Consider the following 15,079-nt stretch of genomic DNA (forward strand, 5'->3'; position numbering starts at 1 on the left):
ATGACTGTAATGGAGCTTAAATTTGAGTTTAGGTGTTTTGTTCTTAGAACATAATCTGAGACATAATCTTGGTTCTGTCTTACAGGGCACACATGTGTGCATGGTGCTTGCTGTGCATCATTTGGAAATGGCCAGTTGTTTTTTTCTCCCTAAAATAAAGTAGAAAAAAACTGATTTCCTTGGAGAACTTGTCCAAACTTTGGTATTCCAATGTAGTATGTATTAATTTTCGTGTACGTATAAGATTTCTGTTTATGAAGGAAAACTTATTAATCTATTGTGTCTTTTGCTAGAATAGATTGGCCTTCCTTTTAGGCAAGTACGCACATATGCACACAGACACCAAGATGCGGTTTATATATATCCCATTTATTGATCTTACTCCTAGCAGATGGACGTCTGTGTTGGTTGCATATCTTAGCTATTGTGAATTGAGCTGCTATAAACATAGAGGTCCTGATAAATCTCTTACATGCTGATTTCACTTTATTTGGAGAAATTCCTGGGAGTGGGATGTTTGGATCCTGTGGCAGATTTATTCAAGTATCTGAGGAATCTCCTTAGTGACTTCCTGTTCAGCAACAAGAAAGAATGGAAGCTTGTCTTTGGCAACCAAATGGATATGTTGGAGACTGTTGTGGCTCCCTTTCCCTCCTCCCTCCCCATTTCTTTTCCTTTTCTCTTAGTTTACACTTGCTATCTGCCGATACCTTCGCCTAGTAAGTACAGTGTTACAACTGTGACTGCGAAGTGAAATGAAAGCGTACCATTTTAAAAACTAGAAATAATAATAACAGGAAAAAGACAGGAAGGAGGGAATTGTGTAGGGTATGTCACCGGAAGGCAGAATAGGTCAGGAAGTGTCACTAAGCTTGTTAACCTGTATAGTGAAATACGTAAAATTTGTACAATTAGTATAAATTTTTTAAAAACCTGTTAGAAAATTTGTCTTATCTTTTAAGTCAGCTTTTCCTTTGGGGAAAAGTATCTGAGACTTCCTCATGTGTTATATATGTAAGAGTATCTGTGTGTGTGTATTTGGAGAAAAGTAGGGGAGTTAAAGTTGCCACTACATCTTTCTCTTTTAAAAAACAATTACTCATTTTTATTGGAAAGTCAGATTAACAGAGTGAAGGAGAGACAGACATAAAAATCTTCCATCCATTGTTTCACTCCCCAAGTGGCCGCATTGGCCAAAACTGAGCCTTTCTAAAGCCAGGAGCCAGGAGCTTCTTCTCAATCTCCCACATGAGTACAGAGTCCCAAGGCTTTGGGCCGTCCTTGATTGCTTTCCCAGGCCACAAGCAGGGAGCTGGATGGGAAGTGGAGCTGCCAGGATAGGAACCTGCGCCAATATGGGATCCTGGTGGGTGAAAGGCAGGGATCTAGCCACTAGGGTACCCTGCTGGACCCTATAACTTTCTCTTGATTCTTGTTTCCCTGGTTATGCCCTTCTCTGTTTGAAACCATTCAGAATTATTTTGTGTGATGTCCCAAATAACATATTTCCCTACTTTATTTATTTGTTTTATCTAGTTGGAGAGTTGTCTTTGGTCTTTTAATTCAAGATGATTAAAGGTTAACTTTCTTTAGTTTTTTTTAAATTACCGATTACTTGGGTAATTTGTAAGTTCTGCTCTAACCCCTATTTGCCTTGTTGTTTCTCCCTGAATTTATTTCTTTTTCTTACAACATTGAATTCCACAATAACATCTTTGCAGAGTGAATTTCTTGGGGTCTTGTATGCTGAGAGTTTCTTTATTTTCCCTTCTTTTTAGATAATACTTTACTGCCTGTATGTACATTCTAGATTTCTAGTTGTTTTCCCTAAACACTGTATCCTTGAAGTTTTTGTTGTGTTATCATCTTGCATCCAGCATTAGAATTAAGAGATCTGATATCAATGTTAATTTCTTTAGGATGAGATCTTTTAAATACCCTTGTAATATCTTAAATATACTTTGCTGTAAATTTAGCTATCTTGCTAACCATTCAGTGTACCCTTTCAATCTAAGTTTTTCCTAGGAATTTTATTTCTTTTCCTCTTATCTGAAAGGCACAGAGATTGTTGAGGAGAGATTTTGCATCTTCTCATTTACCCCTCAAATGCCCACGGAAATCAAGCCTATGCCAGGCTTTTGCCCGCCTCCAAACTCATGTGGATCTTTCCTGTGGATGGTGGGGTCTGAAATTGTGGAACTGTTTCTGCAATGTGTTCATCAGTGGGAAGGAGTATTACAAATGGAACAGTCACAATTTGATTAGGCACTCTCTCTAGGCAAGCCACATGGTGACATAGCCACTGCACAACTAGTCCTGGAATATATTTTTTTAAATTTGTGATTTTTTTTGTAATTATTTTTTTAAATAGTTCTTTTCAAATGTATTTGCTGCCCTTTTGGAATTCTACTTATTTCTCTTGATACTTCTGCTGTATTCTCAATTTAATCTCTTGCTTATTCTGTCTTTTCACCCCTTTCCTTTAGTTTTTGGGATGATAATTTTTGTCCATCTAGTTTTCTAGATCAATAGTTTATTCTCTGTATCTATTGTATTTTTGATTCACTAATTTCATGCTGCGGGAATTTTTACATGATCACGTACTGAATCTTTCTCTTAGTTTTATATTAATATTTAAATTTGTAAAACTCTTTCCTTTGAAAATATTAGTATTCTTAAATCTCATGTCCTTGTTCAATCTGTTATGTTTTATATATGTGTGGATGATGTCATCTTTGTTACTTTTGTGACTCTGTACACTTAGGATTTTCCTTTGAGATTATCTCATATTTCAGTGGGCCATTCAGTTGTCTGCTAGTGATTTTAATATGAGAGGAAAAAAAGGCCTAGGCTCTGATTTGTATTTCTCCAGATTAATATAAAAACTGCAATGGAAAGGTTTAGTGTTTTATTGTGAGCTCAGCCAATATTCTGACACTCCTTCAAAAACAGTATTGAAAACACAGATTGTGTGCATGTACACACACACCCCTTTTATACTACCATGCCAGGCAGCTTTTCACTGTTGCCAGTTGCCTTACTCTTGGCGTTAATTGGAAATAGGTCTCCCATCCAAGTATTAACCAGGCCTGACCCTGCTTAGCTTCCGAGATGAGACGAGATCAAGAGCGTTCAGGGTGGTATGGCCATAGACGTTAGTTGAAAATAGGTTGGGGCTGGATAAGAACACTCAGACCGGAGCTAGTTGCTGCTGATTATCTAGCAAACCTTGTTATATAATATATAACTATATTGTAATATATAATGTCTTTATATTATATGTGTATTTATTTATTCTCAGGTACTATATTGTGGGCCAGAGTATAAAAATGAAAAATATGTAACATATGTTCTCGAGAGTTGTTGTTGTTAATGGGAAGGTTAATTTGGCATTTATAGTAACATCATTGATTCTGTGATAGAACATGCTCCTGATGTAATTAGAACACATGGAAAGAATTTACCACTTTGTTCCTGAGGAAAGAGAAAGAAATCCCCAACTGCAGAATAGTTTTGAGTCTGGAGAGGATTTTTTGTTGTTGTTGTGAAGCAGATAGGGAGGGTTAAAGGAGGCTGGAAGGTGGGAGAATTTTAGATCGAGGGGCAGGTGGTCCAATGGTGAGTCAAAACAGGTTAGCAGTTAGTCATGACTGTTGGCATTTTCTGTGTGTTCATACATGAGCAAGATAACAAAGGGTAAACTGGGATGAGGTTAAACGATGTAGATTTTAAGAAACATTGACACAATCAAACTTACATTTTAGGAATATTTTGCTGTGTTATGGAGAATAAACTGTCATGAGACATGAGAATGAATTGGAGACGTGGAGAATGAATTCATAGGCACTTTTGAGACTGAATTAGATGCTGTTGCAATAATTAAGGGAAGGAAAGGGGGCAAAAAATAGTTTGATGCAAATAATAATTAAGGATGTTGAATAGCCAAGACTCTGATTTTGATTTTTCTTCACATGTTGATGCTTTGTTTTCTGTTATATGTAACATTCGAAATACTTATTTTGTAAATAGCCTTTAATTTAGACAGTCATTTGGAAACAGCATAACAGTAGTGTTCTTTGCTTTTTGGTTTTAAATGAGTTTCTTATTCGGATTCTAAAATGTCAGTATATTTGACAACTGGGAGATGTTCCTGCATTTCTGACAAGCTGAACGTACAGCAGAACCTCTTCTGAAATGAGGGTATTTATAATGTTTGTTTTTTTCACCTTGTGTGGACATTAGTACATTTCTTTTGGAATTATCAGTGTGTTTGATAATGAAATGCTGCTTCAGATCCCAGTGAAAGTGTTACATACGATACATGTATTTCTTATTACCTCTCTAAAATCCAAAATATTCGAATGAAGCTTGTCTAGCTCTAGTTGTTGCAGATAATGAATATTGTTGTATTATTTTCTAACAACTATTATGTGACAATGTAGCTGGAACTGAAAGTGAAGGAGGTGTGTGTTGTATAATAAACACTCCAAGATAGACTCCATGCATGTATTGAGATATCTCACTGATTTTTTTTCTTTAACTTTCATCTACATAAATAACTGAAGGAAAATGTCTTGTAAAAACCTGTATTCATTTTTGTTACAGCTACAATAACAGCATTAATTTTGTAGTGACAAATTTAAAAATACGTATATATATTTAATATGAATAATAGCCTTCTTGTAAAGCTTATAGGAATTTATTCTTGCCACTTAAGATTAGCATTGCAGAGACAGTAGAGGTTAGAGAATGGGTTTCAAAAATTCTGCAGGCAAGCGGAAAACGGAATGGCAGAAGAAAAATGTCATTCAGTGGATATGGGACTTTTTCCCTCTTGTGTCAGTCTGGACAATGGGGACGCAGCTTAGTAACTTAACCATGAACATAGTTTCTAAGCTTCAGGACTGAAAGTAATAAAAATAAGAAAAATTGGAAGACTGTGTAGAAGAAAAAGGTTATGTGAATAAGATTTTGGCAAGGAAAAAAAAAGAAAGTAGAAATTTTAAAAAGTTGAGACCCTTCAGAAGAATGGAGAGGTCTAAAGAGAAGATTAAAGATGTTGAATGACAGTAGTGTTGTCATTAGAGATTATATAATTGTTTTCTGTAGTTTGGCAGAACTATAGTTTCCATGTTAAAAATAAATAAATTGATAAAGCTTGGGGCAGGTGCTGTGTCCTGCAGGTTAAGGTTGAGTGGGAGGTCTTGATCGCCTTCCCAGCTCGATGTTTTGGCATTGGCCATCGTGCATACTTTAGGCATATTGCATGAACCAGGAGTTTAGGGATCTTTTCTCTGTCCTCTTTTTCCCAGATAAAAGAATAGTAAAAGATGACTTAAAATGTATGTATTGGGGCAGGTGTTTAAACTAGCCATTCAGGTACTGACTGGATGGCTGCATTCCACTTTGGAGTATCCAGGAATCTGTACCTGATGCTGCTCCTGACTCCAGTTTACCACTCATTGCAGACCCTGGGTGGCGTCAGTGATGGCTCTAGTAATTAGATTACTGCCATTCATCTGCGAGTGAGTTCCTGTTTCCGGCTTCAGCCTGGCTCTGTCCTGGCCACTACAAATGTTGATGAATGAATACTGTCTCTGCCTTTCATAGAAATAAATAAATAAACATAAAACTTAATAAGACTAATATGAGTATTTTGTTGTGTGATACTTGTTTTTTTAATATTACAACTATATTAGGTCTTAATTTGTAGCAAATTAATAAAACTGACATCAAGAAACAATTTGTTTTTAGTTGTTTAGTTAAATACCAACAAACATTTTTGTTATGGATATAGTCTTGTTTAATAATTATTTTTAGTTTTGATGATTTTTACATAGTTAATTAGGATGCAGAGGGTCAAGGGCTACAGGAAGGAGGGTAAGACCATTGTTTCCTCATTGTATTTTTTTCCTTCCTGTATGTGCAGAAAGGGGGGAGATAAGATGAGAAGCCAGACTCAGCTGCCCAACCACCTCCATATCTTGGGACGAAGGACAGCCACCCAATGCCATCCCAAGATCCCCAATGTGGGGCATGCTCGGAGGGTCCTGCTCAAGAGGTTTTGATGGTTCGGCAGTTGTGACTTACTGCCAATTTCTCTCAAGAATCCACTGGTTGACATTGTCCACCTTAAATTCTCCATTTGCCCAGATATTGACTACCAACACTTGGCTGGGGTAGTTGATCAGTTTGTTCTATTCACTGTCCTTTGTTATGGTACCAGGTTTCCTCTGCAGGCGCCAATGTCCTGCCATATCCTCCATGTGCCAGTGAAACCATGGAACCTGCAATTCTTTCCATAGTTCAGGTTCTGAGTCCAGCGACTCAGTTGGGGGATCCTCAAAGAAACTTCATCTGAGGTGATCCCAGACCTGATTCTTGTGTGCTTGCCAATATAGGGTTCAGCACAGTCCATTGCCCCAATCGGCTTATACACATGCAATTGCTAGGTCAGTTCTGTCTCTAGCCCTGTTTTCTTACAAATAGGTGTTGCAGCCCATTCTGATCCTGCCCACCACATACTCGGCCCTCATGCTAACCAGTGGGAGCTACAGCCTAGCCATGTGTAAGGTCTTTTTATGAAAGTGCAACCATTGATGGATGAATATTTAGTAAAAGAATTAGAAAAAAGTTGTATTATCTGGGTGGTAGATAGAAATCGGTAAGCTTGAATGTTAAATAATTTGAGTAAATATACCCTTTAATTGAAATGTTAACATAAAGAGATACATTTTTGGGGGTGGATACTAAAGTCATTGATTGTGAAAAATACAAACATTATGTTTATGGAATACCTATCTTACAGGTAATACTATTTTAATGAATAAATTGTTCCTTTTGTTATGGCAGTTGTTTTGTCCTTAGAAACTGTATTAATGTGAACATTTGTAAAGATAGATTTAAAAAGTGATAAGGATTTAAAAAATATTTTTGAGGTAAGTATAAATTAAAGCAGACAAGGATTTAGCAACTATTTAGAACTTTTATTCTTCTATTTTAGGGAATCTGCAAACATCAAAGCTGGATTAGAACATCTGGTAAGTTCTAATTTTCTCTTGAACACATGCATCATCTTTGATATCTGCATTCTAAATGAACACTTTTGAATGAGCTTTGAATACCTTGTATTGAGAAAGTCAACCATCTCCCAGAGGGTCAGCTTACTGTCATTATGTGAAGGCACTTACGTTTTCATTTATCTTATCATTTCAAGGGAATTTAAAATTTTTTTAAATTACTTTTTTTGATGTAGAGATGAAATAAAATGAATGACAATCCTTGGATTGATGATTGCTTTAATTATAAACAAAAATTGTTTGGTGTAGAGTTTTTGGTGTATCTTGATCTGACGCAAACAAGCTTGTGTTTTAAGAGAAACACAATCAAATATTGCATGCATAAATATGGTATGTTTTAGCAATTTACCAGCTTTGAAAGGAGTGCACAGCTTTGTTTTTCCTGATGTCTTTGCTTTATGAATAATGCATTGGCTGATACAACATTCAGAATGTAAAATAATTGATATGGAGCATTTTGGTTTTAAGTAAACATTTTTAAAAAATAAGGGAAATTCAGACTGATGGAGCATTACTATTTGTTGATCAAAAAATTGAAAAAGCCGTAGTATTATCACAAGTCTGAAATTCACTGGACTCAGTGAATTGAGTGTTCATTACAACATTAAGTAGTTCATTTAAACAGAGCATTATAAAATCATGCTCTGGTTTCTGGTCAAATCTCAATGTTGAATAATTAATGGTAGAGATTCTTTTGTAAATAAAGTCTAAGTACTTTTTTAATGCAAGACTTTATTCCTGAGCATACTGTGGCTTTGTTAACTATTAATGTGCTTTCTGTTCTGCTCCTCAGAAGCACCAGTAGCAAGAGAGAGTTTCGTTTTGACTTACAGAAGTTTTAGAATTGGAAGGGATTTTTGGTTTTCCTTTGAATAGAGAAAGCTAAGAAAATCCAGACTTTGAAGACCTGTCTGAATAATGTCAGATCAACTATTAAAAGGCAAGATATAATAACCTAGTTCGAAAGTTTAAACCAAATGTTTGTCAGGATTAGAAATTAGTGAATAATATTGTTATGTTTCCCATTCGTAGGCATTTCGTGAGCTCCTATCCACTTGATATTGGCACATTTAGCCTATAGGAGCATCAGAAAGTAAAGATGTGAACCTGAAGTATCACCTTAGAGTCAGCTGGTGGCTTATAAAAAGAAAGAATGGATAGTAGACTACCAAACTGAGCTCCTTTTTTATACTTTTTCTAAAATAAGTCTCTTCAAAATATTTATTTTTGCCTGGTATTTCTCAGTAAATAGTAATTGATTTGGTTTACTTATACTTAAATTTCTTAATGGATGCACTTACTTAATAGAATCTCACTTTCAGGAGCTGTTGTACACATTTATACTGATCCTCTCTGTCTTTGAAAACCACAACAGCAGGTGGTCCTGTAGATTTCCAATGCACACTTTACCCAAAGTAGTTCCATTTTTTGTACTTTGAAATTTTGAAAAAAAAATTTTTGAGTACTAATAACTGTTCAAAAGAGTTCTCTAGCTGAAAGTGTTTAAAAGCCTTTGATAAATCAGTCACTTATTAAAGTCAACAATAATTATCATTGATTCTTTTAATAATTCTTTTGTAATAATAGTCTTCTGTTCTTGTCTCTAACCTATGTTTGACTTCTATCAGAGTATATATATCAAATGTATTTCAAAGATAAGATTTTACAGTTGAAAGAATTGGTTTAACATGTAGTTAGGTACTTAGAAGCAAACAATTTTTAACGGATTTGAAAGATTCTGTAATTTGGCATTGAGTAAAGTTGATATTCTTTGTAACCTAAGCAGGCTCATGCTTAAGAAGGAAATAAATTCACTGGTTATGGACTGAACGGACCCCATGGGCTGTTGTAGTTTTTGTCTCTCCTTTCCCATTTAGCAAATACTTAGAACCTTATCTTCTAGGACATTTAGGTTTTTGTTTTTTTTTTTTTTTTTGAAGTGCTGTATAGCCAAAATCCAACAAAGTATAGTTTTTAATATATTGACTTTTAAAAATAGGATATAGAGAGCCTGATGTCATGGCATAATTGGCTAATCCTCTGCCTGCAGTGCTAGCATCCCATATGGACACTAGTTCGTGTCCCAGTTATTCCACCTACAGTCCATTTTTCTGCTTGTAACCTGGAAAAACAAGAGAGGATGACCCAAGTCTTTGGGCCCCAGCAGCTGAGTAGAGACCTTGTGGAAGTCCCTGGCTTTCAGCTTTGAATTGGCTCAGCTTCAGCCTTTGCAGACTTGAGGGAGTGAACCAACAAGTGGAAGGCCTGCCTCTTCACCCCCTCCCCATCTACCTCTGCCTTTTTTTTTCTCTATAATTCTTTCAAATAAAAATAAAATACAGCTTTTAAAAAAAATGTGAAATAGACGAAACATCACTTATTTAGAATTAATTTATGCGTTTTTGTCTTCTAAATTATTTGGCTTGGCATAGAACATGAACATTATTATCAGAAAAGATAAAAGCTAATATTAATTTAAATAATTTAGGAAGAAAAGAGTTGGAGTTGTGTTTCAGTGGGTTCAGCTTGTACTTGCAGTGCCAGTATGCCATGTTAGAATACTGGTTCAAGTCCTAGGTATTCTGCTTCCTGTCCAACTAGGTGCTAACATGCCCAGGAGACAGAAGACTGTCCAAGTACTCAAGCTCCTGCCCCCTTGTGGAAGACCAGGACGGAGTTCCTGGCTCTTGGCTTTAGCCTGGCCAAGAACTGGCTGTTCTGGCTGTTTGGAAGTGAACCAGTGAATGGAGGTGCTCTCATTCTGCCTTCCCCCCTCTCTCTTTGTCTTTTCTGTCTTTCCCTCTGCCTTATATAAGACAAATTACATATGCATCCTTTTATAACTGCCACTTGGAAACACATTACTATTACTATTACTATTATTATTTAATAAATATTAATATTTATTTATTTTGCTTAAAAGCCAGAATTACAGAAAGAGAAGGGGAGAGAAAGAGTGAGAGAGATGTCTCCACTGGTTTACTCTCCACGTGGCCACTGCAGCCAGAGTTGGGCTGGTCTGAAGCCAGGAATCAGGAGCTTCTGCTGGGTTTCTCATATTGATGCAGGGGCCCAAGTACTTGGGCCAACCTCTATTGCCTTCCCAGACCATTAACAGGGAGCTGGGTCAGAAATGGAACAGCAAGAGCATGAACCAGTGCCCCGATGGGGTGGCTGCACTGCAGGCAGAGAATTACCTAGCTAAGTCACTACAACAGCCCCAACTTCCGGATACATTTAACATGCTTTCTTGTTAGCTTTTGTTTCTTTTTAAAGTGCTTTTGTTGTTGCTATACAAAAATTATCTTCTAGTTTACTCATGAGAATTTGTCATGGAAAGTATGTCATTTGGCATCTTTGTTGTTGTAAACGACGTCGTAAAGGATCCGTAGTCAAGCCTAGATGGTAACGCTCGGTCACTGGATGTAGCCCTGAATGCCACTGGGAAATTTGGGTAGCATGAGGTGCGTAGGCTACTGCCGGGTTAGCCTTTTTTTTTTTTAAGAGCACAGTCAAATATAGCAATATAAAGAACAGCATAATATGTGTGTAAACCAATAGCATAGTTGTTTATCATTAATTTTTGTACACTGAACATAGTTGCATGTGCTCTACTTTATATGGCTGGCAGCAAAATAGATTTGTTTACGCCAGCATTTCTAAAAGCACATGTGTTGTTTTAGGTGGTTGTGATGCTTGTGATGGTAGCTCTGTTGTAATCTTATGGGACAGACATTGTATAAAGTCTGTTGTTGACCAAGCATTGCTATGGGTGCATTGTTGTATATGCTCAGAAAGGACTCCTGCATATAGTGTTTCTGGAGACTCTGTATATTCCAAGTTGTTTTTCTATAGTCTTGCTGCTAAATGGTAAGTTGGGTGAATATAAAATCCTTGACTTTCTTAAAAATAACATTCCACTAATGCTTTGTTTTGTATATTGTTCTTGATATCTGTGATAGTAATCTTTAGTTTTTATCCTCATTGATATTTTTAACTTGAAATATTGCCATATTTATGCTAGTTATACTGTTCTAGTTATACTATAATTAGTTCTAACTGTTGATTATTGTTGAAATTAACTTTTTCCAAATACAGTGTAATCTTTCTCATATATAACATTAAGTATTCTAGAAATAATTTTCTTGAGTTACAGTATTAAATGTTAGTCCTCTTCTATTTTATTTCATTCTTCAGGGACTCTTAGCTTTGTGTATGAGTTTATACGTGTGTGTGTGTGTGTGTGTGTGTAACATTGTTTAACATCTATTTTAGTCCTTCTGGCTTTTCTCCAGACTTTTAAAAATCTTTTCCTCAGTTGTTTTTCTGGTTTTCCTTGAAGTTATTTAACTTTCTTTCAAGGTTATTCTACATTAAACACATGTCATGTCTTATTTTTTATTTTAGTCATTTTTCACAAATTAGTGTCATTAATGATAACAGCTGGCAAGTAGAAAATAATAATAATAATGAAAAACAGTAAGGGAACAAAAATTAAAAAGCCTGCTATTCTTCAGGAGTATGAACAAAGGCTGTACGCAGTAATCCAACCCCAGGTGTCACTCCTGCAGCTATAGCATGGAACAGTTCAATCTGTTTCTTTTTTTTTTTTTTTTTGCTCCTTGGATCTTTGATTTGGAACTTCCTTTTTGTTATTTATGTAAGTCTTAATGCTTTATGATTGGGTTGGGGGAGAAATGTTTTAATCTATGGGAACATATTGACGTGATTTTTGCTACCCTTTTGTAGTAGCTTTGTAAGAGCGTAGTTCTATTAAAAAAATCCTAGGTAGTTGATAGATAGGGTTCCTAGTTAGGGATGCCCTGTTCTGCAGTGTAATAGAGGGTGGTGGCGTGTGGTGAAAGGAAAGGACAGTGACAAGTCGTGTTTCTCTCATTGCGGCTTCTTTATCCTCGTTGCATATTCCCTCTCTGCTTTTCTCGCAGGAGCAATCCCCCTGATGCTTTTCAGGTCCTAGACATTTTCAAGCCCCCTCTCCACAGCTGGTGCTTTAGTAAAATTAACGTCTACATCTGTGCTCAGTTTTTTGACATTTAGTTTTTGACATTTGTACTTTATTTTTGTAGGGATGATTTTTGCTTGTGTTCCTGATAATGTGTTAAGCTTACTGTTAGATATGTGAAGGGTTTTGTGAGAAATAACAAAAATGGAAACTCGTAGTGGGAATTTCGGGCACCGTGATTGAATAGACCTTAAGTTATAGAGTCATCCTATAGCAATGCTTCAGCAATGATTAACTGTCTCAAAATATTGTGTTTAAAGATTTGGAGATATTAAGTGAAAGAACTACTTAAAATATTGTACTTATTTGGACTTCATGATGAACTCTGTGCAATTATCTTTATTTGATATAGGATTCTACATCAATGGAATTCCTCTTGACAATATCTTTTGTGTTTTATCTATTTACACAGAAGGTTGAAGGAATGGATATGGGAGGCTTTCGGGTGTACGTGGTAGTCTAGGGTTTCTTTCACACAGAATACGTAAATTGAAATTCTGTGTGAAAGGTAGGTAAGATGGACAGAGAGAGTGAGAGAGATTTTTCCACTCACTAGGGTTTATTCTCTAGTTGTTTTTAATAGACAGCACTGCTGACCATTGCAGAGCCCAAACTAGGGTGGAAGAAATGCAGTCGCTTGGGCCATGTTATGCTGCCTCTTAGAGTGTGTATTTGCAGGAAACAGGAGTTGCAAGTGGAGCCAAGATTTGAATTAGGGACTTTAGTATGGGATACAGGCATCTTAAGCTTTGCAAATGTCCACCTCAGGGACTCCCTCCCTCCCTCCCTCACTCACTCACATTCTCTCTCTCTCTCTGTCATTAATGATGCTCTGATCATATAGAAAATTGACTCTAAGTCTGTTTATATCAAAGGAACTACTCCACATTTTTTATTCTTTACTTTCTTTGTGTTCAGGTTCTGCATAATGTAGTGGATGGTAGCCCTTATTGAGTTATTGAATGAGGATTAAGATGTTTACTTTCTTAGAGAGTTTGTGTGTGTGTGTTTGTGTTAGTGGTCACATAGATTATTTATATAATTATGCATTTTCATTTTTACAATTATGAAAAACACAGGAGTCAGTCTTTGCCATTTCATTATAATACAGTTATTGCTTGATAGGCATGGTATAAAAATAATGCTTCCCTTTCCTTTTGGAAGAAAATTTGAAATCACAAATATTAGGCTGACCTATATGAAAAAGGTCAAAGTACTTTTGCAAATTGTTTTTTGTCTTAAAAAAAAAACTGCTATTATATTACCTTCTTTAGGAATAAATATCCTGATCAGTGTGGTGTTTCTAATGCTTTTCTTGTTCTTTTTTTTTGTAAATTAAATAAATGTGAGTTTTTCATTGTTTTAAAAATTGTTTATTTGAGAGGCAGTGTTACAAAGAGTTATCTGATTCACTCCTGAGATGGCCACAGCTGCCAGGGACAGGTTGGACTGATGCAAGGAGCCGGGAGCTTCCACTAGGTCTCAGATGTGGGTAGAGGGGCTCAGGCACTTTGGTCATGTTTTTCACTTCAGGCACATCAATAGAGAGCTGGATCAGAAGGATGGCAGCCTGGACATAAACTGGCACCCATTCGGGCTGTTGACATCGCAGGCAGCAGTAAACCTGCGATTCTGTAATGCTGATTTCAGAATGAGTTTATGTGAGGTGATAGGATCAGTAGTTCACCATCATTACTGTGCATGCAAGTCACCCAGGCAGCTTGTTTAAATGCTCATTCTGACACTTCGGGTCTACAGTGTTGACTTGAATTAATGTGCTTTACCACGCTCCCAAGTAAGGGCCACCAAGAAGAAGAATGTCTGTTATAAGGCATTGAGTTTAAACACATATGCCCTGTGAGTCTAATGAAGAATCTTGAAGTTTCAAATATGTATTTGCTATGATTTTTCCAAGCTGTGAAGGATTAGCTAGGGGTTGATAAATGAGGAAGGGGCTACTGCACAACTTTACAGAGGGTCGGAAAAAATTTTATTCTATTTTACAAGAGCAACAATTTTACCCCATTATTTTGGTTTCAGATGTTAAGTTGTGTTTTTCAGACGTATTGAAAGACTCTGGAACTTAAAATACATTGTTCAGCCCTAGATGTAAAGTAAATGAGTGGTAATAAATCTTTTAGTAAAGGGTTTACAAGAGTTTAGCTATAAATGCGATTTGCTTTCTATTAATAGTTGGATACCAAAAGAACTGTGGAGCCATACCTGTGGGTTTTGTCTCCCCACAGTCGTCTCATTTATATTTCTTATATTGTGTAACATTTTAGAATGATGACCTACTTGTCCTTGTGGTCATGCAAGACAGTCAGATCATCTAATGTGTTGAAAAGCAACTGTCGTTAATAGCTTGTTTAGGTCAGCAATGGTTTTGAAGGAATAGTTATTGTCTGCCGGAAATGGAGGCAGGCCTGTACTGCTGTGCGCTCACACTAACATGGGCAGGCTCTAACAGAAGCCCTTGCGTCTCTGTTCTAGGCTCTTTTTACTTCAGCTTGCAATCAAACTTATTTTTTGGTGCTCAGACTAACAGATTTATTTAGCACAAGTTTAAACACAGTTAATACTTTATGCTTTCAAGATTGAGTTAAAATATGACTTGAAGGAAAAATGCAAAAAAAAAAAAAAAGATAAAAAAGACCCACATCGTGGACCCTATTGTAAACTTACTTGTCTGTTGCATTTTTAATATGACAGTTATAGTTTTATATGCCCACTCTGTATTGGGAAAAATGTTTTTGAAAACTATTCGAACTTTAAAATGTACAGATGTTTTACTTATGTTCTGTATAAATGCTTTAAACAGAATATGAATTAGCTCGTAGAGCTAAAAATTTCAGTGATAAGATCTCTCTTTTCATTCCAGTGCTTTAGTCTATTTTTCCCACCTATACAAATGTATATGTGTATGTGTGAATATGTATATATGTGTGTGTGTGTATATGTATCTATATTTGAGCTT

The 15,079-nt window shown here is 36.1% G+C and overlaps 1 protein-coding gene across 1 annotated transcript in view; it reads left to right on the forward strand.

Annotated features, from left to right (window-relative positions):
• RSRC1 (arginine and serine rich coiled-coil 1) overlaps positions 1 to 15,079 on the forward strand; it is a 371,018-nt gene that overhangs the window by 168,772 nt on the left and 187,167 nt on the right. The window contains exon 5 of the mRNA XM_004598575.4: positions 7,004 to 7,040. Coding sequence (XP_004598632.2) covers positions 7,004 to 7,040 — 37 coding nt within the window. The remainder of the gene's footprint in view (positions 1 to 7,003; positions 7,041 to 15,079) is intronic.

The sequence above is a fragment of the Ochotona princeps genome, chromosome 3 (genome assembly GCF_030435755.1).
Source record: "Ochotona princeps isolate mOchPri1 chromosome 3, mOchPri1.hap1, whole genome shotgun sequence".
Taxonomy (NCBI): domain Eukaryota; kingdom Metazoa; phylum Chordata; class Mammalia; order Lagomorpha; family Ochotonidae; genus Ochotona; species Ochotona princeps.